This window comes from Prionailurus viverrinus, chromosome A2, assembly GCF_022837055.1.
Source record: "Prionailurus viverrinus isolate Anna chromosome A2, UM_Priviv_1.0, whole genome shotgun sequence".
NCBI lineage: Eukaryota > Metazoa > Chordata > Mammalia > Carnivora > Felidae > Prionailurus > Prionailurus viverrinus.
In genome coordinates, this window is record NC_062562.1 from 25413886 (window position 1) to 25435007 (window position 21122).

General features: G+C 47.9%; 1 protein-coding gene across 7 annotated transcripts in view; it reads left to right on the top strand.

Annotated features, from left to right (window-relative positions):
- Positions 1 to 21122, top strand: part of FLNB (filamin B) — a 143574-nt gene that overhangs the window by 84415 nt on the left and 38037 nt on the right. For 4 of the 7 annotated variants that reach the window (XM_047843049.1, XM_047843060.1, XM_047843068.1 and 1 more), the window contains exons 14-26: positions 106 to 249; positions 493 to 616; positions 955 to 1115; positions 2344 to 2434; positions 2695 to 2864; positions 8035 to 8152; positions 10302 to 10564; positions 11913 to 12510; positions 13172 to 13345; positions 14339 to 14501; positions 15185 to 15345; positions 19017 to 19184; positions 20498 to 20590. In XM_047843049.1, the coding sequence (XP_047699005.1) occupies positions 106 to 249; positions 493 to 616; positions 955 to 1115; positions 2344 to 2434; positions 2695 to 2864; positions 8035 to 8152; positions 10302 to 10564; positions 11913 to 12510; positions 13172 to 13345; positions 14339 to 14501; positions 15185 to 15345; positions 19017 to 19184; positions 20498 to 20590 (2428 nt within the window). The remainder of the gene's footprint in view (positions 1 to 105; positions 250 to 492; positions 617 to 954; positions 1116 to 2343; positions 2435 to 2694; positions 2865 to 8034; positions 8153 to 10301; positions 10565 to 11912; positions 12511 to 13171; positions 13346 to 14338; positions 14502 to 15184; positions 15346 to 19016; positions 19185 to 20497; positions 20591 to 21122) is intronic. The other 3 variants (XM_047843072.1, XM_047843081.1, XM_047843092.1) reach the window with 1 other exon arrangement.

Consider the following 21122-nt stretch of genomic DNA (forward strand, 5'->3'; position numbering starts at 1 on the left):
GTTGGATGGGTGGTGACTTGATTGTCTTGGGAAGCCATGGTGACCCTGTTTGATGAAGACAGTGTGAGGGGCCAGTTTCTGTTCTTAGCCTCTGCTCTTTTGCAGGATGGGGAAGGCCAGCCCATTGACATCCAGATGAAGAGCCGAATGGATGGCACGTATGCCTGCTCGTACACCCCGGTTAAGGCCATCAAGCACACCATTGCCGTGGTCTGGGGAGGTGTGAACATCCCTCACAGCCCCTACAGGGTAGGTTGTGAGACAGAATCCTGGCCATTGTATGAAAAAGCCAAGTCCTGTGGCAGGTCTGGGCTGTATGCTGGATGGTCAAGGAGATACATCCTTGGTGGACCTTGACAGATGGAGTAGTTTGAAGGGCAGAGTACTCTAGATTGTCCAACAAAACTATTTCTAACAATGTTAACTAACAACGTGTCACTGGATCCAAGTGCAGGAAAACTTGGTTATAACTTTCTCCCATGTCCTCTTTAGGTCAATATCGGGCAGGGTAGTCATCCCCAGAAGGTCAAGGTGTTTGGGCCAGGCGTGGAGCGAAGTGGACTGAAGGCAAATGAGCCTACTCATTTCACAGTGGACTGTACCGAGGCTGGGGAAGGTGAGAGGGGGCTTCCCCCGGTGCAGTCATTGTTGCTTCTTGAGGAAGAACATTCTTTTCATAATGTTTGAAAGGCAGTGAACTTTGAGCCAAGAAATAGTGCACCTGAATAGGTAATTGTTCACCTAATGAGCCTCTGTGTCAGTTTCTTGGTCATATCTTTGCTAATCTTCCATCCCGTCTCCAAATCCCTGACTTAGCACCATCCCTTTGTCAGGTTTGTTACTGGAAGCTTCCCAATTGATTTTCTGGGGCGTTAGGTGAGCTGAGCTGGAAGTGATTGCATGGGACATGCTGTTTCTTGTACGCTGGTGCGCTCATAAGCTGGTCTGTTCCAGGTGATGTCAGCGTTGGCATTAAATGTGATGCCCGGGTGTTAAGTGAGGATGAGGAAGACGTGGACTTTGACATTATTCACAACGCCAACGACACGTTTACGGTCAAATATGTGCCTCCTGCTGCCGGGCGATACACTATCAAAGTTCTCTTTGCATCTCAGGTGTGTGTTTGGGCCTGGGTTCTTTCTGGCCACCTGTGTGTGTATTTCCTTTTTTTTTTTTTTTTTTAGCAATAGGGCATTGTCTTGAGAATTCTGCTTAATAGTTTTCCTCTCTGGTTCCTTAACACCATGAAGGAAAAAAAAAATAACCCCAGAATTAAGTTTTTACTACTTTCTAACCAAAGTGAGGCACAGCGTATTCAGTGGTTACAGCAGGGCTCTCTGGAAGGAGACTGGTTTGTTATAAACATTCATCAAGTTTTTGACTGAAATGTAATGACCTTCTAGAAGTGTTCTACTTCATCCTCTTTGAAGCAAAGGTTTTGGCCTTGGCCCTCAAACTTTTATAGGGAGAGGAGCTTTGAACTTTCAAATAGAGTTCATATTTACATGTGATAGTGAGGATAAGGCAAGTGGTACCTAACATAGGGAATAGTGGACTCCCGATGATTCATATTAACCTCATGTAAAGATTGGAATCTTAAGAGAAAGTGCCTGAAGGTGTTGGTCTTGAATTAACTTCGGCCAGTTAAACTGTTCCGCCTTTATTCTGATAATCTGCAACATTCTTTTTTAGTTTTTTAAAAAATGTTTATTTTTGAGAGAGAGTACAAGAGGGAGAGGGGCAGAGAGAGGAGGGGACAGAGGATCCAAAGCAAGCTCCGCTCTGACAGCACTGAGCCTGATGTGGGACTTGAACTCATGAATCTCGAGATTACAACCTGACCCGAAGTCAGATGCTCAACTGACTAAGCCATGCAGGCACCCCTGCAACTTTCTTTTTGAAGAATTATAGCCATTCTATTTCTGATCAGCTCCTTGCTTTCCCCAAACCTTAGCTCTGAGCTGTACCTGGAGGACATTTCCTTCCCCGTGACCCCATCCATATGTTATTGTTTGGGTTTTATTCTTGGTAGTATTTCTTACATTCTAAGTACTCAACCTTTGTTGTTAAAGGCTCAGAGTTTTCAGATTCATTTGTGGGAAACCTTCCCTTAGCTGTGCAGTAAGCAGGTCAAAGCCTGTGATGTAGGGATCCAGGCATTCGTAAGTGACACCTGTTGGCCGCTACCTGAGGCTAGATTGCAAGGCTTGGCCCATGGTGACAGAAGTTTGCTCACCACCACCCACCAGAGTCACAGAGGTCTCCCCCTTCATGTTGGGCAGAAAGCTAAGCTCTGGCAGATGCTTCAGGGACTTTCCTACTGAGACAGTGTCTCCCCTACAGGAAATCCCCGCCAGCCCTTTCAGAGTGAAAGTTGACCCTTCCCATGATGCCAGCAAAGTGAAGGCAGAAGGCCCAGGGCTCAGCAAAGCAGGTAAGATGACTCCTGGAGGCCTTCTACAGGCCAGTGGCAATGGACATGTTTGGTCCAGGGACCTCGAGGGACTCTTCTCCACCAAAGGCAGGTGTCTGTCGGGGCAGTGCTCCTGCCCAAGCTGTTGGCAGTGGCCAAGCACCAGCCCGTGTCGCTGACTGCTTTGGTAGAGCTGGTGCTGAGGAACCCGTCAGACTGGTTGTAAAAGTGAAACCTCTCCAACCAGGCCTGTCTCCCCACTTCACAGTATATCCTTCCAGGTGTGGAAAATGGGAAACCGACCCACTTCACTGTCTATACCAAAGGGGCTGGAAAGGCCCCACTGAACGTGCAGTTCAGCAGCCCCCTTCCTGGAGACGCCGTGAAGGATTTGGACATCATCGACAATTACGACTACTCTCACACCGTTAAATACACACCCACCCAGCAGGTAGGGTTCTTCCCATTCCCTTGTCCCCTGGCCCCCCACCCAGGCCCCTTCCCCCTCAGTGCTGTGCTGGGTACTTTAGACACCAAGGGTGTGATCTGTGCTCTGTTGTAGTGCTCCTCTGTGGGCTACGGCTTCTCACGCCTGTCATTCTGAGCCTCTCTGGGAGGTTCTGGCAAAAGGCCTGGTTGGTTCTGTGAGGAGGACCTGAAGGTTTCTCTAAGAACAAGCAGGAAGCTAGCTCGTATCTCCCCATCCCAATCTCTCACGTCCATTTTGGGTTTTAGCAGGGAAACTGTGAGCTCTTGGAATTCAGCACCTAGTATCTCCCTCTTATTTCACACACATCGCTCATCCTTACCAGCTGCCTTTCCTTTAGTCTTTTCTTAATTACTCACAGGGGAAGGAATGGCCATGACTCTGTTTTTCCTTGCTGGCCCTTTTACAAGGTGGTGTAGTGGGTCTGTCTCAAAGAGAATTCAGCCTTTAGTTCCTCGGCCCCGAAATAGTATATTTAGGGCCCCAGATTGTTCCCTTTGACAAAATTCAGGAACACAGACAGGATCTGACCATCCAGGCCACTTGGCTCTGATTATTTTAGGCAGGAAGCACCAAGGAAACACTCTCTCTGTGTATGCATTCATGTTAACTTGTTCAAAATTTCACTCCCCGGCCACACTTCTGGGGTCTGAGGAACAGATAACCCTCAAAAAAAGCCTGGATTTTACTACTTGTGCATAGTGTTCTACACGGTCATTCAAACCTCTCAGATTTCTTCTTTCCTGAGGAAAACAGTCCCCCTGTGTGAGGTACCCTTTGTGGGAGAACAGGGATGATGCTTTCTGCAGAAACGCCACCTGAGAAGCATCACTCTTGCTTGGCCCTCTCAGGGAGGAGCTGCCTAGAGTCTCGTGGGAAGGAATGAGAGGTACAGTAAGGATTGGGGGTGACTTAGGTGTCCCCTTGCGCTGGGGGCTACACATCCTAGGAGATGGAATCTTTACTCTGAGAGCCTCCCTGGCAGTGAGAGGGGTCCTCTGGGTGAGTTCTCATGTGCTGCAATATAGATGTGGCCTCTTATCTCCAGATGTTCTCCCTGTGGTTTTTGTTTTTACCTTAATGAGGGGTTCATTATTAGTGGTGGTAAAATTAATACTTTCGTAGGTAGAATACCCTTTACTCAGCAGGCTGCTAAGCGCTAAATGGGTAATTCTTTTCCTACTGATGCTTCAGAGGGCTGCTGGGACCCTCACCATCGGGAGCACCAGCTTGACATCATCCTTATTGCCAATTCTCCACATTGCTTAGGAGAAGGTACCAGAACACATGGCCATGCACACTGGAAAGGTCACAAGGTCTTACTTAGACTCTTCTAGAACATTCTGAGACTCTTGCTTTATCCTGTATGTATAAACCTTTCTGGGTTTTGGCTCAGCTGCCACAAAGTAAGTTGCAGACATTAAGACAGAGTCGGGTTTTGACCTGCACCCTCAGAAGAGACTTAAGAACCTGTTGCCCTAGAAGCCCCAGCTGCCAGTTGGGGCAAGGGTGGCGGCTAGAGGGGGAGACTTCTTACTTCAAAGTCACCCCAAAGTCAAAGTCATCCAGTTCTGGATGACAGCAGGTTTGAGGGGTGTTGCAGGCTCAGTGGCCATTTGGAGCTATTTGTTCAGATGCTGCCTGTCATGTGTCTAAGGAGCCTGGCAGAGGCTTGGTGTGTCACTGCCTCCGATGTGAACAGCTCACATGTTCTTCTCTGGTCCCAGTTTGGTGTTTAGAGCAAGGTTTGCCATTCCATTATTTGGGCAACTTGCAGTTTAGCCAATTTCTCTGTGGCAAAGGAAATAGATTGTATTTCTTCTCTTGGGCTGTGAGTTCCCCAAGGATGGGATACCATGTCATATATATACAAGCATATATATCTTTCCATCCCCAGTCTTGAGCATAGGGCCTGGTGCTCTATGTTCTCTGCATGGATTTATGCCTTAAAGCGTGAATACACAAAATAGAGCCTCTCCTCACAAGCAGAGACAACATAAGAACTTTGCACAAGAGTGGGGCCAAGCATCCTCATTTGCCTTTGATCTCTCTTTTCTGAAGAGCAGCGTACAGCTCCAGATTAGGTTAAATAAGCTTGCCTTTTGAGCCATGCCCTTGGATGTGGTTAAGAGGCCTGGGTCAGCCCAGAAGGCCGTGCCCAATGTGGAGGCAGGGAGCGCACTTTGAAGACTGATGCCCACAGGTGCACCTTCTTATGGTGGTTTTAGGGAATATCAGGCTGGAACTTTCCAGAAGTGTAGTTGTTTAGTGTGTGTGAAGAGACAGTGGTGGGTTCTAGCCCAGGGTGAGCTGTCGCCCTCAGAATGCAGGCTGTGCTGTATGAGGAGCTGTGGCCCCACCTGATTGCTGGCTCCCTGCTTCCTGCCACCTGCGGGCTGCTACTGTCCCCTGCAGGGTCTCTGAGTGATGCCTCCCTGCAGCAGACCAGCCATGGTCTCGTCGGAAGGTGGTGATCAGAGCTCCTTTTGCCTTGGTGGAGTGTCCTTGTTGGACTGGGGCTTGAGGATCCTCCAAAGGTCAGGCAAAGGCTTGATTTCTTAGGAAGGAGAAGACACAATGCTCTATTCTCCCAGGGAGTTTGCCTTCTGTGCTTTTGGTTGGCTGCGTCCCCAAAAGCCTTCAGTTTCTCACCCATACTCCCTCCCATAGAGCAAGTGCTTTGAGAAGCTGGTGGCAACGGCTCCATGACCTTCTAGGTCAGAAGCCACTGGGAATCAAAAACTCCACATACTTACGGTGGGTGCCTTGAGGAGACCCTGTGAGTTCACTGAGCCCTACCTGTTCTGGAGGTCGCTGAAGGAGGGGGCTGTGGGGAGCTCACTTGGTCCTGTCCTCACCTGAGCTCGTAAGTCAGAGTCTTGTGTTCATGTGCTGTGCAGGGTGGATTAAGGTCTCAGAGGCACATAGGGGAGAGAATAAAACTGACCTGCAGTCAGCAAGGTCTTTGTGAAATGCACCAGTGGTCACTGCTCACACATTCCTGACATCACTACTCTCTCTGGTTGTTCCTTGGCCAGGCCTCACAGGAAACCTTAAAATGCTACAGGCCCTTGCAGGTGGTAAATCTCTTCAGATCTCTTCCTCCCCCTTGTTAAGTTATTTGAGGTTGAGTTAATTTCCTGGGTTTTTGTTTTGTTTTGTTTTGTTTTGTTTTGTTTTATAACTGGTAATGAGAACACTTTTTTTTTTTTTTTAATGTTTATTCATTTTTGAGAGACAGTGTGTAAGCAGGGGAGAGGCAGAGAGTGAGGACAGAGAATCCAAAGCCGGCTCTGCACTGACAGCGGTGAGCCCCATGCGGGGCTTAAACTCACAAGCCGTGAGATTATGACCTGGGCTGAAGTTGGACACTCAACCAACTGAGCCACCCAGGCACCCCTGAACATACTTTCTTTTATGGGATGGGTAGGCTTAATTGAAAGAGGATTTTTCCTCCTCGCGTGGTGCACCAGAGACGCAATGAGAAGACTTACAGGGGCTGGTGGGGAAGGAAGTTTTTCCATGACCTCTGGTTAGCTGTGAGGCCTAGCCCTCAAGGATTTAGGGACTTGTAGGCACATTGAAACTTGGGAAGAGCTGGTGTGATGAAATTGCCACGGTGGCTGAAGTAATGGATCACTCCCTGCCTTCCTCATAACAGAGAGGAGACCTTTCCTGTCCCTGGGCTGGCTCTCAGCTCTGTTGGATCTGACCTGTGTACATTTTACCACAAAATGTTACACCCTTGAGGCAGGGGGCCAGTTAGTGTGTTTGCAGTGCTAATAAATCCTGGAGAATCAATCCTCCCTCCTTCAATGATGGCAATCAATTTCTTTCTTGGCTTCTTCCCCCCTTTTTTATTATTATAAGCAATGTGAGAAAATATATATAGGCCAAAAGCTACACCCTTTTAACACTTGATCAGTGACAGCTTTCAGCAGAGCCTAAATTCTGGTGAGCCCCCAGATTTCCTCCACGTCCTCCTATGTTATGCCTGGATGTTTAAGGTGAGGGAGATCTTAATCTACTGAGACAGCCATGGGCTTTCATGGAGTCTTGGTTGGGCGGGGGGCAGGAGTTGCTTAGCTGACTGGGGAGGGGAAGCCTGACGTGAGTGGGCCAGGACTGGCCGGAGGAGAACATCCGTGGCACATATGGTCGTACTGTGCTCCCGTGACCCCTGGCCTACTAGCAAGGGGCCTGCCAAGCCCACAGATGTGGTCCCCTCTGCACTTGCAACTTTTCTTTCTTTCCTTGACATAGATGGAGTTTCGAGACTACACGGTGGTCCTAGAATAACTCCAGTCTGCAAATCCTTTTCACCATCTGGTGGCCTGAAATTGATTTCCAGAATGTAGAAAAAACTGATTTTGTTCAGTTAGAGGCCCCCATACCCAGCAGCTTTCCCCATGGCCACAGTCAGGTGTGTGCTGGGTGGAGGTAGTGTGGCAGAGCAGCTGGGACACTGGTCTGGGTGCTGTGGGTGGGAGGTCCGACTCTCACACTTTTACCAGGTATGTTATTTGGGGCATGTGACTCTACCTCCCTGAGCTATAGTTTCCTTTCCTGAAAAAATGGAGATGACAGTGGGAAACCACCCCTTTAGACTGTTTGGAGATTGAGTCAAGGAAATGCTTAAAAGCACAGAGTACAGTAGGCTTATTAAGTCGTCCCTGTTGTTATAAGCTGCTCTGGTTTTATCTTTCTCGCTTGTTCTTGCCGTGGTGCTGGAAGCTTAGAGAAACGTATCTGTGCTGTTTCTTTCTTTCTTTTTTTTTTTTTTTTAAGTTTATTGATTTATTTTTGAGAGAGAGAGGAAGAGAGGGAATGTGAGAGGGGGAGGGGCAGAGAGAGAGAGAGGGGAGAGAGAATCCCAAGCAGACTCCATGCTGTCAGCACATAGCCTGATGCAGGGCTCGAACTCACAAACCATGAGATCATGACCTGAGCCAAAACCAAGAGTTGGACGCTTAACTGACTAAGTCACCCAGGCACCCCTATATCTGTGATGTTTCTAAATCTACTGGAGTCAAGTGCCCTGTGTCTCTGGAAGAATGAAGGATCTGGAAGGCAGGTTTAAACAACAAGTTAGATATTGGTGCCCAAAGGTGCACTCTGTTTCCTCTCGTTCCAGGGCAATATGCAGGTTCTGGTTACCTATGGTGGCGACCCCATCCCTAAAAGCCCTTTCGCCGTGGGCGTGGCTGCTCCACTGGATCTGAGCAAGATAAAAATTAATGGGCTGGAAAACAGTAAGTGTGTGGATGAAGGGGGGGCAGGTCACTGAAGACCATCAACTGGGGCTGCCAATTAGATTCCCTTCAAAGAACAGTTTGCAGAGAAACATTCTGCCTTAAGAGACTTTGCAGTGGGACAGACTTGGGTGTGGATTGGGGCCATGCTGTAGGAGAGCTCTGTGACCCTCCCTGACCTCTGTGACTTCACCAAGCCTCGGTCTTCTCATTTTTAGAGTCGGGGAGGGGAGATCAAGAACACTGACCTTCACAGGAATATTTTGAAAGTTAAATAAGAGCTCCTGATTCAGGGGCTGGCACATAGCCAGGCCTCCGTAACTGCTGGCCTCGCAGTGGGATGCTTTCATTACATAGAAAAGTTGGGACACATTGATTTCTGGTGAGTTTCTACTGTGCTAGTTGTCCTTGGCCATAGAATCCACACAAGGGTAGACAGTCTAGCATAAAAGCCAACTCCCTGGCGCTCAGAAACCACAAGTATGATGCATCCCTCCAGTCCCATCCCAGTATTCCTTTAGCTTGGTAGGTATCTTATCAGTACAAACTCATTTCATTTATTTTAAAATGTTTCAATTTATTTTATTAGGGAAAATTCCAAACATACAAAAGTAAAGACCATAGTATAATGTGAACACTGATGTTGTTATCACTCACCTTCAGAAGTTCAACACGTAATCATAGAATTATTTTTTTATACAAGTAATGCATAAATCCACTTTCATCTAAAAAACATCACAGTTGAGAGTAAACTCCACTCTGCTACCTTTTTTTCTCCCTTAGGTTAACCAGAGTTTTCAGTTCAGTTTTTATCCTTCCATACCTTCTCTCTGCATCTATATGTGCATATGTGCCAGCAGAAAACATTTGGCAATGTTTATTTTGCATTAAAATTGTCCTGCCATACCGGTGTGTCTTCAGCCTGCCTTTTGACATCAGCAATGCATCCTGGAGAACACGCACACCTATGTCCCCTTGTTGGCATGAGCTGCTGTGTGGCTGCAACCCGGCCATGCCTCGGTGGCACACATTCACCTGATTTCAGGGTCACGTGGGGCTCAGCGCATACCCCCCAAGGCAGGCCTCTTTGGTCTCAGTGGACCTTTGATGAGCGCCTTCACTGACCTGTGACCCAAATGCATGAGCCACCTCCCAGCTCTGGGGTCTCTGAAGCAAGAAATGGATGGTGGCTTTGTCCCTGGAGGGCAGCCAGCTCTGAGCATATGAATCGTCACTGTCCAGTCCTTTTCATGTGTCTCCTCGTTGTTGCTTTTTCTCTAAGACACTTAGGGCTTCAGTTGCAGACCAGGCAAAGCACAATGGCGATTAGAAAAGCCTTTGGGCCATGGCGCTCTGAGGCTCCAGAGTCAGGAATTCCCTGGCTTGTGGCAGAGGCCCTGTGCTCCCAAGTGCTTTCCTTTTGGTTCAAAGTCCTTCCCCTGTTTTTGTCAAATAGAGCACATGGGTTTTCTGTGGCCTTGCTTTGCAGAGAACTTTCAGATATCAGCGCAGTACAGAGAGTCACTTCCTCAGACTCGCCTCAGTGCCCCTGCACCAGCCAGCTCTGTGACTTTTGCCTTGTTGGCTGTAGGATTAAATTTGCTGCCAAGAGTTAGTAAATAAAATATTGGCCTATGGGAATGTTTTGATATAAAGTTAACACCTGAAGTAAGTAGAGGACAGTGTCAGATTATAATTTACCAGTCAGCAGAGCACATTGTGAGATCAGGTAAATTTATGTTTGAGTCCTACCTTTCTGGTCTGCTGGGTGTCACTCTGGACACATCCCTTAACCTCTCTGAGACTCAGTTTTCCCATCTGTTAAAGCCATCGCTGACAAATACCCCATGGGGTTGTGGTAAAAATTAAATGAGATGATGTGCCAGGGTGTAGAGTGCATTCAGTACGTGTCAGCTATCATTGTTATCAATATCATCATTAATTAATAATTGTTCTTGTACTGGTTATTATCCAGGTACATGCTGATTATCCCTACTCAGTCTTGCTTCTTGTCCTCGCTATCAGCCACTGCTTGTTGCCTGGGCTGAGATAACACCTCATGTCCAAGGAACTGTTAGTTTTTTGCTCTCGGTTGTTCTTGTTGCTGAAAAGGGTCAGCTCATCACTTTGGCACGTTCCCCTTTTCCAGGAGTCGAAGTCGGGAAGGGCCAGGAGTTCGCCATTGACACAAACGGGGCAGGAGGCCAAGGGAAGCTGGATGTGACGATCCTGAGCCCCTCGAGAAAGGTCGTGCCGTGTCTGGTGGCGCCCGTGGTGGGCCGGGAGAGCAGCACAGCCAAGTTCATCCCTCGCGAGGAGGGGCTTTACGCTGTAGACGTCACCTACGATGGACACCCCGTGCCTGGGAGCCCCTACACGGTGGAGGCCTCACTGCCACCAGATCCCACCAAGGTTAGCTTGTGTTTTTGTACCAGGATGTGTCTCCTCTTGTCAAATATAACACTGTGGTCCTTCACCGATCCTGCTTGACAAAGACCTTTAGAAAATCATTTTCTGAGGAAAGTCCATTCTCAACGACTGACGGAAGTTTTCTGTCCTACAGTTCAGCCTTGGTGGGGGGGGGGGGGGGTGGTCCCTGGGCAGCTTGCCGTCCTTCCCACTGCTCGTCTTCTCTCTCTCTCTGCTGGTGAGGCTTCAGTGAGGGCCTCGTCCCTGGGTTCTAGCCCTTGATTTGCTAGCATAATAACGGGTGAGCCTGAATGGGTGAGGTGAGATAGTGTGGGTGGAGGCCAGCGTCCAGCATGCAGAGTGAGCTCATCCTGCAGAAGCTGTATAATACAATATAAAAATATATGAGTGGGGCACCTGGGTGGCTCGGTCAATTAGGCATCTGACTCTTGACGTCGGCCCAGGTCACAATCTCATGGTTTGTGGGATCAAGCCCTGTGTCAGGCTCTGCACTGACAACACAGAGCCTGCTTGGGGTTCTTTCTCTCCCTCTCTCTCTCTCTCTGCCCCTCTCCCGTTCAAATTCTCTCTCTCTCTCTCTCTCTGTCTGAAAAAATAAACATTCAAAAAAATTTTTTTAATAAATAAATTAAAAAAAATTTTATTAGATTTTTGTTTTTAGAGCAGTTTTAGGTTCCTAGTAGACTTGAGAGGAGGGTACAGAGATTTCCCTCATACCTCCTGTGCCTGCATGTGCACAGCCTCCCCACTATTACCATCACCCAGCAGAGTTCTACGTTTGTTCTAACTGATGGACCTACGCTGACATCCTGTTCACCCCAAATCCGTAGTTTGCCCAAGGGTTCACTCTTGGTGGTCTGCATTCTATGGGTTTGGACAAATGTAGAAGGGCAGGTATCCACCACTGCAGTTTTTTATTATGTGGAGTTTGTTGAGGGAGGTGTAGCCTTCCAAGCAACAGGGAGGCCCATAAAACCATGCTACAAGCGTTCAGCCCCGAGTGTGTTTGTTAGTCTCCACCTCCAGCCCTGTGGTTCGGGAATGCTGGGCATGGCAGAGTGGAAGTCACATGCCGGGCTTCAGAGGGCCACGCCTCGGTGCTGTGGCTTTCAGTGTTGACTGAGCTTGCAGCCGTGTCTCCCTTTGGTAGCCATCTGCAGCCTGGATTGCACCGTGGCTCTAACTCGGGTCTGTGTGACATGAGTTAGGCCTCAGGGAGAAGCGCCACTCAGCTGAGAGGCCTGATTGCAGGCTGGGGTGTGAGGTGGTGCTGGCCGAGCAGCCACTCCAGCATCAGGCACAGTTCGACTTTTATTCTCTGTTCAAATAGGTGAAGGCCCATGGTCCTGGCCTTGAAGGTGGTCTCGTGGGCAAGCCCGCAGAGTTCACCATCGACACCAAAGGAGCGGGCACCGGAGGCTTGGGCCTCACCGTGGAAGGCCCATGCGAGGCCAAAATTGAATGCTCTGACAATGGCGATGGCACGTGCTCTGTCTCCTACCTGCCCACAAAGCCCGGGGAGTACTTTGTCAACATTCTCTTTGAAGAAGTCCATATACCTGGTTCTCCCTTCAAAGCTGACATTGAAATGCCTTTCGACCCCTCTAAAGTTGTGGCTTCGGGGCCAGGTCTCCAGCATGGGAAAGTGGGCGAAGCTGGGCTGCTGAGTGTTGACTGTTCGGAAGCAGGGCCCGGGGCCCTGGGCCTGGAAGCCGTGTCAGACTCGGGAGCGAAAGCCGAAGTCTGTATTGAAAACAACAAAGACGGCACCTATGCAGTGACCTATGTGCCCCTGACTGCCGGCATGTACACACTGACGATGAAGTATGGCGGCGAGCTCGTGCCCCACTTCCCTGCCAGGGTCAAGGTGGAGCCCGCTGTGGACACCAGCAGGGTCAAAGTCTTTGGGCCAGGAATAGAAGGAAAAGGTAGGTTTCATAAAGAGAGGGAAGCTGCAAAATAGCTTGGGACTTAGGGGTCCCCAGAAGCTCAGAGTGGAGCTCTGAACTCATATGCCCACTGGGGCCAGGTGGGGTGTAGGAAAACACTCACCTATGCTCCTGCATCCAGAAGAGAAGGACCATGGCAAAGGAGTGGGCACATGGCATTTCTGCTGCCTGACCCTCACGTTGTTTCTCTGTGGAGAACAGGGCCCAGCACTGCCTGCAGATTTTCCTGTTTCTCTGGCAGAGTTAAAAACCTTGATTTTTATGTGGAAATTCAAGATCTTTCATTTTTGACACTGAATTGAAAAGGTTTCAGATGTGGTGCTAATACCACACTTGCTGCAGAGAAGATCTGTCTTTTCCCTTTAACCTGTCCCCAGACCCCACCTTTGTCCAAAAAGTGTACAAGTGGTTGTGTTCTCACTGGGGCTTCCACGGACTACCCGGGAGGAAGCAGCTTTTGCAGGGTGGTGGTAGGGGGAGGTGGTCATTAATACTGTCGATTTTGAGAGTCAGAGAAAACAGTTGTCTGCTGTCACTGAAACTAGACCTAACGTATCTGAAGTGCAAGAACCTTGGTTCTTGGATTTGGTCCTGGGTCCCAGGTATTGGTGACGTTCTTATCTGTGTGATTGCTCTGCAGATGTGTTTCGTGAGGCCACCACCGACTTCACGGTCGACTCACGGCCCCTGACACAGGTTGGGGGTGACCACATCAAAGCCCATGTTGCCAACCCCTCAGGGGCCTCTACCGAGTGCTTCGTCACAGACAATGCCGATGGCACCTACCAGGTGGAGTACACGCCCTTTGAGAAAGGTGAGTTGATTTCTCCTTGGACATGACCCTTGTTCATAGCTGTGCTGGGCCATTTCGTTTGGTGACTGGTGTTGACTCCTGCCTCATGTGTCTGGCCTGTCTCAGCAGAGGCATGTACAAAGTGACAGGGACATGTGGAAATCTCCCTCCCCTATAATGCCTCCTTATATGTTGACACTTGGGCCAGGTTTAGCCTCAGGCTCACCCGAGCAGGTTATGAGTGATGTCATGCGTATTGCTCATTTGTAGAGTTTGTTTTATGTAATTTATTTCTTGAATATTAAAATTATTTAAAAATTTGAGGGACACCTGGGTGACTTAGTTAAGCGTCCAACTTTGGCTCAGGTCATGATCTTGCGGTTCATGGGTTTGAGCCCCACACTGGGCTCTGTGCTGACAGCTCAGAGCCTAGAGCCTGTATCTCCCTCTCTCTCTGCCCCTCACCCACTCACACTCTGCCTCTCAAAAATAAACATTAATAAAAACGTTTTTTAATTTGATAAATAACAAAAAGGTAAAAAATTAAAAGTACCATATATCCTCATTACTTGGATATGTGATTCCTATAAATATTTTGGTGCAGATACTTCCAATCTCTTTATGTAAATGCATGTATATTCTATTTCATGGATTCCCCCTTTGTCTCTTGGCTAATGACTGCATGGAGTGTTTCCAGATCAGGATAATACATTTAAGATGACTAACTTGAATACAGATGTAGTGATATTTGCTTGGAGGAGAGACCTTGTGCATATGTGTGTCAGGGAGGGAGAGTTATGTGTCTGTCAGGTGAACAGAAAGCAAAAATAAACAAGTGCATTTAAAAAGAATCAAATCATACCGATGTTGTACTATTTCTTTAACCCACTTGTTGCAAATAACATGGTATAGCAGGTAGGTGTGGGTACTAGGTGAAACTCTGCAGTAGAGTGTTATTTCCCACAAATAGGTGACTCCTGTACAAATATGTTCCTGTTTGTTGTTTTTGAACAGGTCTCCATGTAGTGGAGGTGACCTACGATGATGTACCTGTCCCAAATAGTCCCTTCAAAGTGGCTGTAACCGAAGGCTGCCAGCCATCTCGGGTTCAAGCCCAAGGACCTGGGTTGAAAGAGGCCTTTACCAACAAACCCAATGTCTTCACCGTGGTTACTAGGTAAGCAGGGTCCTGGGTTCTGTGTGTTGACTCTCTAAAAAGAGTAGGTTTAGGTAGTTTAACTGCTCTGAGTTTTACGGGTGTATTCTGCATATGTGTCATGGAGTCTGGTACTCAAAAAGTTACCAGAAAGCCCTTGGTGATAGTCATAAAATTGCTGAGCAAACCAGAACTAGATGGAAGCGCCTTAACTTGATAATGCAGAAATATATATAGCCAATCTCATAGTTAGGTGAGATATTAGAAGTATGCCTCCTGTGGGGCGCCTGGGTGGCTCAGTTGTTTGGGCATCTGACTCTTGATTTTAGCTCAAGTCATGATCTCAGGGTTTGTGAGTTCGAGCCCTGTGTCAGGCTCTGCACTGACAGCGTGGAGCCTGCTTGGGATTCTCACTCTGTCCCTCTCTCTCTGCCCCTCTCCTGCTGTCTCTCTCTCTCCCCCACCCGCCCAATATAAGCATTAAAAAAAAATTTTTTTTTTAATCAAAAGAAGAATAAGCATCGGAAAGGAGGGGTTAAATCTGTCTTATACTGTTGAGAAATCTTCTGTGTGAGAGGTGTCACAGTAGTTGAGTCAGGTTGGCTACATGGGATCGTTTATAGAGGGATTTTAAAGAGTTTTGGCAATAAGCAGACTAGCATGAACCACTAGTACCACTGTGCTTTCTTCTCCACACTTTCCAGAGGGGCAGGAATTGGTGGGCTTGGCATAACTGTCGAAGGCCCATCAGAGTCGAAGATCAACTGCAGAGACAACAAAGATGGTAGCTGCAGCGCTGAGTACGTCCCCTTTGCTCCAGGGGACTATGACGTTAACATCACATATGGAGGAGCCCACATCCCTGGTAAGGCTTCCCTCAGAAAGGTACCCAAAGAACAATTGATTTTGCGTGAAAGCAGGTTTTGTTTTGCTTATTTCTGAGTGGAGAAAGAGTCTGATATTTGCAGTGACTGCAAAGGGAGAATTTTCTTTATGGCTGCATCTCCAAGAATATCCCAACTGCCAGGAGGACCAGTAACATGGCAGAACACATTGACTTGGCATTTTGACTGCAAATGGTTGCTCACATGTTGGAGGACCTAATTTAAGTGAAAGCTGATTTTTTTTTTTTTAGAACGTTGAAACTCTCCATTTTATTCTATGGTTGGTTCTTGCGTACCTTAGGCGTGTTTTCTTACTTTCTGTTTTTCATTGACAGTCCTGGTAGCCAAAAGAGACACACAGACTCAAATTTTTATTTATTAATTTCTTTTCTATTTAATGATGTAGTATATGCACTGGCTATAAAACAGGGTTTGTTGGGTGCCTGGCTGGCTCAGGAGGTGGTGTATGCAGCTCTTGATCTCAGGGTTGTGAGGTTGAGTCCCATGTTGGGTTGATGAGATTACATAAAAAATTGGGAGTGGGATAATTCTTTGTTGTGGGGAGGCTGTCCTGTGCATTGTAGGGTATTGAGTAGCATTCCACCCCACTTCGTTTTGTGGCAACCAAAAATGTCTCTAGATATTGCCAAGTATCCATTTGGGGACAAAATCATCCCTAGTTGACAACCACTGCTATACATGATTGAAACAATGAGGAAATATATGACTTAAGTGGCAAAGGGCCCTCCACCTTTCATGCTCCAGGGGAGGGATTTTCATAGGTTCTGCTTCTGCTTATTTAATGAAACAGTTGCCACTCAATACAGATCTAGATGGGTAGGTGACTGTGGTATGGAGTGGACACAGGTAAGGACTCTGGGGGCTGCCTCTGAGTCACCCTATGCCTTGGCTTAGATATGTTGAGAAAGAGGTCAGAACCCTACCCCAAGACTCCTGGGGCAGGAAGAGCCTTGGGTTGGTCAGTATTATTCTTGCCCTAAAAGTCATAAGCCAGGGTGAGACTGAAGGGGAAGGACCAGGCTGAGGAGCTTACTTTTGGGTTTCTGACTTGACTCCCAGGGAAGTGGAGTGTGCATTGACCAAACAGTTTCCTGAATCTGTACGTTTCCCCCCTTTATTACATGCAAACGTGTGCATACGTTCAAACTCACTCTTCCTCTCGCGTTGATCTGAAAGCATTGACATTCAGCTCAAATTAATGCTCCTCAGATGTTCATTTAAGCCTTAATTTTATGAAGGCTTAGATTTTCTTTGAAGGCTTAAGTCTCTTTAAGTTTAAGAAACTTAAATTGGTAAGTTTCTCCTCAAACTTGGCTTTGCAGCTGATCATAGCTTTCTAAATCCCTATAAGCACTAGTCAAGACGCATTCAGTCATGGACAGTCAAAGCTCTTGAGCTCCGGGAACTTCCTGGCTGGTGTTTATGTGACTTCTCCTGATAACTGCTACAAAGAAAGAACAGGGCTCAGTGACAGAATGCAGAGCCTTGGGTATCTTTTGGAGCTCTGCAGCTCTGCAGTTGGGGGGATGGTAGAGGAGAGTACAGAGAACAGATGGAAGGCTGTTCTCAGGAGAGATGATGTGGTAGGTATCCACATCATCACCCAGGCAGGGAGCAGTGGAGAAGACAATCTCCTGGTCGTGGAGATAACAACACCGTTCTGACTTTATTGGGAAGGTCTGGTGGATGCCATCAGCTTTGGAGTTCCCCTTGCAGAAGAGGGGTGCAGGCTTGGGCCCCTGTGGCTGATGCATGAGCATGAAGCAGACAGCCATCTTTGAGAATTACAATAAAGAGAGACCCACTTGGAATTTTCTTACCAGAGGTAGATGGTACGTCGTCATCTTTCAGACTCTCTGTTGCCTCTCAGAGCTGAATACCAGCTTTTCCCAGATCCCAGGCCCTTCCCAGGCAGAGTTATTTAGGAAAGTGTTGGTTTGTTGTCTTAGTGTTGGGCTGCTTAGCTAAGGTAACTCATGTGGTGTTGAGCTGTGAAACATACCTGCTAGCTTCTGATTTGCTCTCATGGGAATTCTGATTGGTTAAACATAGTCCAGTGTTTCCTGGCCTGGTACAGACCTGTAGTGGAGTTATTAGTTTACCCGCTGTGGCCTATTAGTTTCCTCTGGTGGGCCAGCTGTGGTCGGTTGGTGGTGGTTCTTAGATCAACTGGATCAACTGGGATAAGGGCATCAGGAAGAAGAGCTGCTGTGATTGGGTTTTGATGTCTGCCTGGGGCACAGCATGGGTGGCAGGTAATGCTTGGTATCTGCCACCTCATACCTCGGGTCTAAAGTCATTTTGTTAGTTCTTGGCTACTCTCATGCAGAGTTCAGACACTTTCCAGTGGGGGCTCTGACTTGGAGATCAGCCTCAGGGTAGTCGATGGCCATCACCTGCTGACACTGAAATTCTCAGCCGTTTCTCTGTAAACTGAAGCTCCCTTTTGTTTCCCTAAACCCAAACATGGAGGGTGATGTTTGTCTTTGCCAGGGTCAGCCATTTATTTCAGCTAGCTGAAAACTTTGATGCCGTCAAAACCCAGCTATTGGTAAAAAGCCAAGGTCTCTGTTCTTTGTGTGATCTTGTAATGTACCACCCCTAATTCTACAACAGATAAATTTGGGGGGGATGCAAAGCAGAGACACCTGAGTTTGTGTGGCAGTTAGAAGTCATTAATTTTGCCAGCCTTCTTGGGGAACACAAGGACTTCTGCACACAGCAAGAGATGCATATCACTGCCCCTCGATGATGGACTTGGAAGCCAGAGGGGGGTATGATTCCAGAGCCATTGGGGCTCCCGTTTCTGGCTCAGCTCTGAGGAGGTCTTCCTCTGTCCCCGTTGGTGGGGGAATCCCATGAGGGTCCCTGGTCCAGCCCTGGCTTCTCTGTTCAGTGCTCGTCTTGCAAATCCTGATCACACAGCATTTTCTGTTAACTTGGTCTTTAAAACCAATACCTTCAAAGAGTCAGAGGACCACAGCTGACAGGGAGAAAGCAAGGGTTCACCCAATGACCAGGGAACCAAGCAGGCTACGTTGCTGGGGGAGGATTCCAGGAAGCCCTCGGGAGCTGTTTGGGGAGAGAATATTGAATGTGGGCCAAAAGGCCTCCCTGCCTCTATAGCCCTTTCCACTTCTTTCTTCCACCACTCAGCTGTCTTCCTTCATTTTCTTCAATAGCCTGTCTTTCCCCTCACCTAGTCCTCTGCATATGCCCATCACAGCTTAAAACCCCTCTCCATCTGCTTCCCTGGGTGCTATCTGTTCACTCTCATGTCTCAGCTTCAGTGTCACTGGAAAGCTTCCCCTGGCCTCCTGAAGACTGGACTCATTGCCTTCTAAGTGCCCCACCAGGGCTTGTCCATGCCCTTAACATGTTATGTGACAGTACAGTGTCTTGTGTGCCTTGCCCTTCTACATTGTGGGTTCCTCAAGGGCCATTAGCCACTCTGGGCCCAGCACCTGGCACAGTGTCTAGATGGAGTGGATGCACATGGGTGCACATACAGCAAGGTGGGGGGCACTGACTGAGGTCCAAACCACCAAGGGCCCATGCAGAGCAGCAGTGTGATTCTGGGTGCACACAAGGCAAGGCTCCTGTGCTCAGAATCCTGTGACTTGTTTTCCAGGCAGTCCCTTCAGAGTTCCAGTGAAAGATGTCGTGGATCCTAGCAAGGTCAAGATTGCTGGCCCCGGACTGGGCTCCGGTGTCCGAGCTCGCATCTTGCAGTCTTTCACAGTGGACAGCAGCAAAGCCGGCCTGGCCCCACTGGAAGTGAGGGTCCTGGGCCCACGAGGTGAATATGCATCCTGCCCCCCTGCTGACATTCACCTGCCCCAGATGGGGGCAGCTGTGAGCCATAGCAGGCACTTTACTTTTGAGTTTGGTCATGAACTTAAAATTAAATTTCTTAAATTGTTTTATTGCTCCATACTCTAAACAGGAGAAGCTCCTGCTTAATAAGCAGGCAGACCTCTTCTTTCTCTAGTGGTCTTTCCCCTATTTAATAATATGGCTCTGAGTGTCTTTTTAAATTAAAAAAAAATATTTTTTTGATGCTTTTTATTTATTTTTTTTGAGAGAGAGAGAGACAGACCATGAGCCCCAGGGGAGGGGCAGAGAGAGAGGGAGACACAGAATCAGAAGCAGGCTCCAGGCTCTGAGCTGTCAGCACAGAGCCCAATGTGAGGCTCAAACCCACAAACCGTGAGATCATGACCTGAGCCAAAGTCGGACACTCAACTGACTGAGCCACCCATGAGCCCCTCTAAATGTCTTTTTAAATTTTTATTTTTCTTAAGTAGTGAGATGAAGCAAGTAGTCTTTGGGCTTTCCCATGTAATACTGTTAAAACTGCTTGATTACACATTTCAGCATTTGTGAGGTGACTGGGGTTGGTCTGGAATTTGGGTGGGCAATGGGGTTGGAGGTGATAATTTTCTTCGAGGTGCCTTTGTGCCCATGTGGAACACACTCCAAATTTCTGGAAATGACAGCTACTCCTCCCATGCGACACATGGCTTTGTCATTGTCCCAACTTCCTGGAGGGAGAGGGTCTCTTGGGAAATGGCCTTTGTTGCCAGTTTGGCCTGCCCTGTTGGCAGCCTAGAACGCTGGGGTTCAGTAAGGCTAGCAGGCCATTTTGGGACAAAGCCCTGAAGTGCATTGAAGTTTACCTTATTTGGTAGACGATCACATTTCCTCTTCTAGCATTTAAAGTGTGCCATTCTCTGCTTAATTTCTTAAATTATCTGGATTTTTCCCCAGTGATGTGTTCTTGGCTTCACAGAAATGGCAATTGGGGGCTTCCTTCTTTGAAGAGGAACTTTCTCCTTAATGGGGTTCAGCAGGAGGTTATGCCCTTTGAAGCTCAGGGCAGACGTGGTTTGAGGGAAATGAGGTCATGGGGCTGGAATCTGATTCTAATAGTTACTGAGCTTGTATGACCTGTGTGTGTGTGTGTGTGTGTGTGTGTGTGTGTGTGTGTGTGTGTGAGAGAGAGAGAGAGAGAGAGAGAGAGAGAGAGAGGGGAGGGGGGTGCTTTACTTAGATATCTACCTCTATTATATTATTATGGAGGATTCTGAAGTAACAGCCTTTTAATTTTAGTTGATGAGGTGGATTCCCAGTCATGGCGCAGCCCCTTGAAAGCCATTTCAGAGTTCTTTAAAGGTGACCCGAAGGGTGACTTTACGGAGACAGGTTTGCATTTTCCTATTGCCTGCTGCTCTAATTTATGTGACCTGAATGCCTCTTGCTGGCTTCATCCTTCAAATTGCCTTGCTCCTGCCTCCTCTGCTTTGCTTACTGAGTAGACCATGCTTTGCTTAACCTACTCTGCCGTTAACCCATCCTTGATGCTCACGTTCAGAACTGGGATCTGGAATCTACCTACCCAATGCATGCCTTGATTATGTTTTAACATAGTCTCTAACCATCCCCTGTAGGCATCACTTTGAAGGTCCCCTCACCCCATGAGATTGACACCCTCACCTGTCCTGCACCTATGCCCATCCTGCCGGCGCCATACTGGTCTTTGATCAAAGGTGGCCATAAGTTTTGACTGGCCAGCCCAATGGTTAATTTTTTCTGTTCAGAATTGTGGACTCTTTGGCCCTTCCTCAGCTACACAGTAAAATTGCCACATCCCAAGCATGCCTAACCAGCTTGAAAGGGTAGAGCATGTCTGCAACATGCATCTTTGCACAAGCACGGGCAGTCTCCTTAATTATAC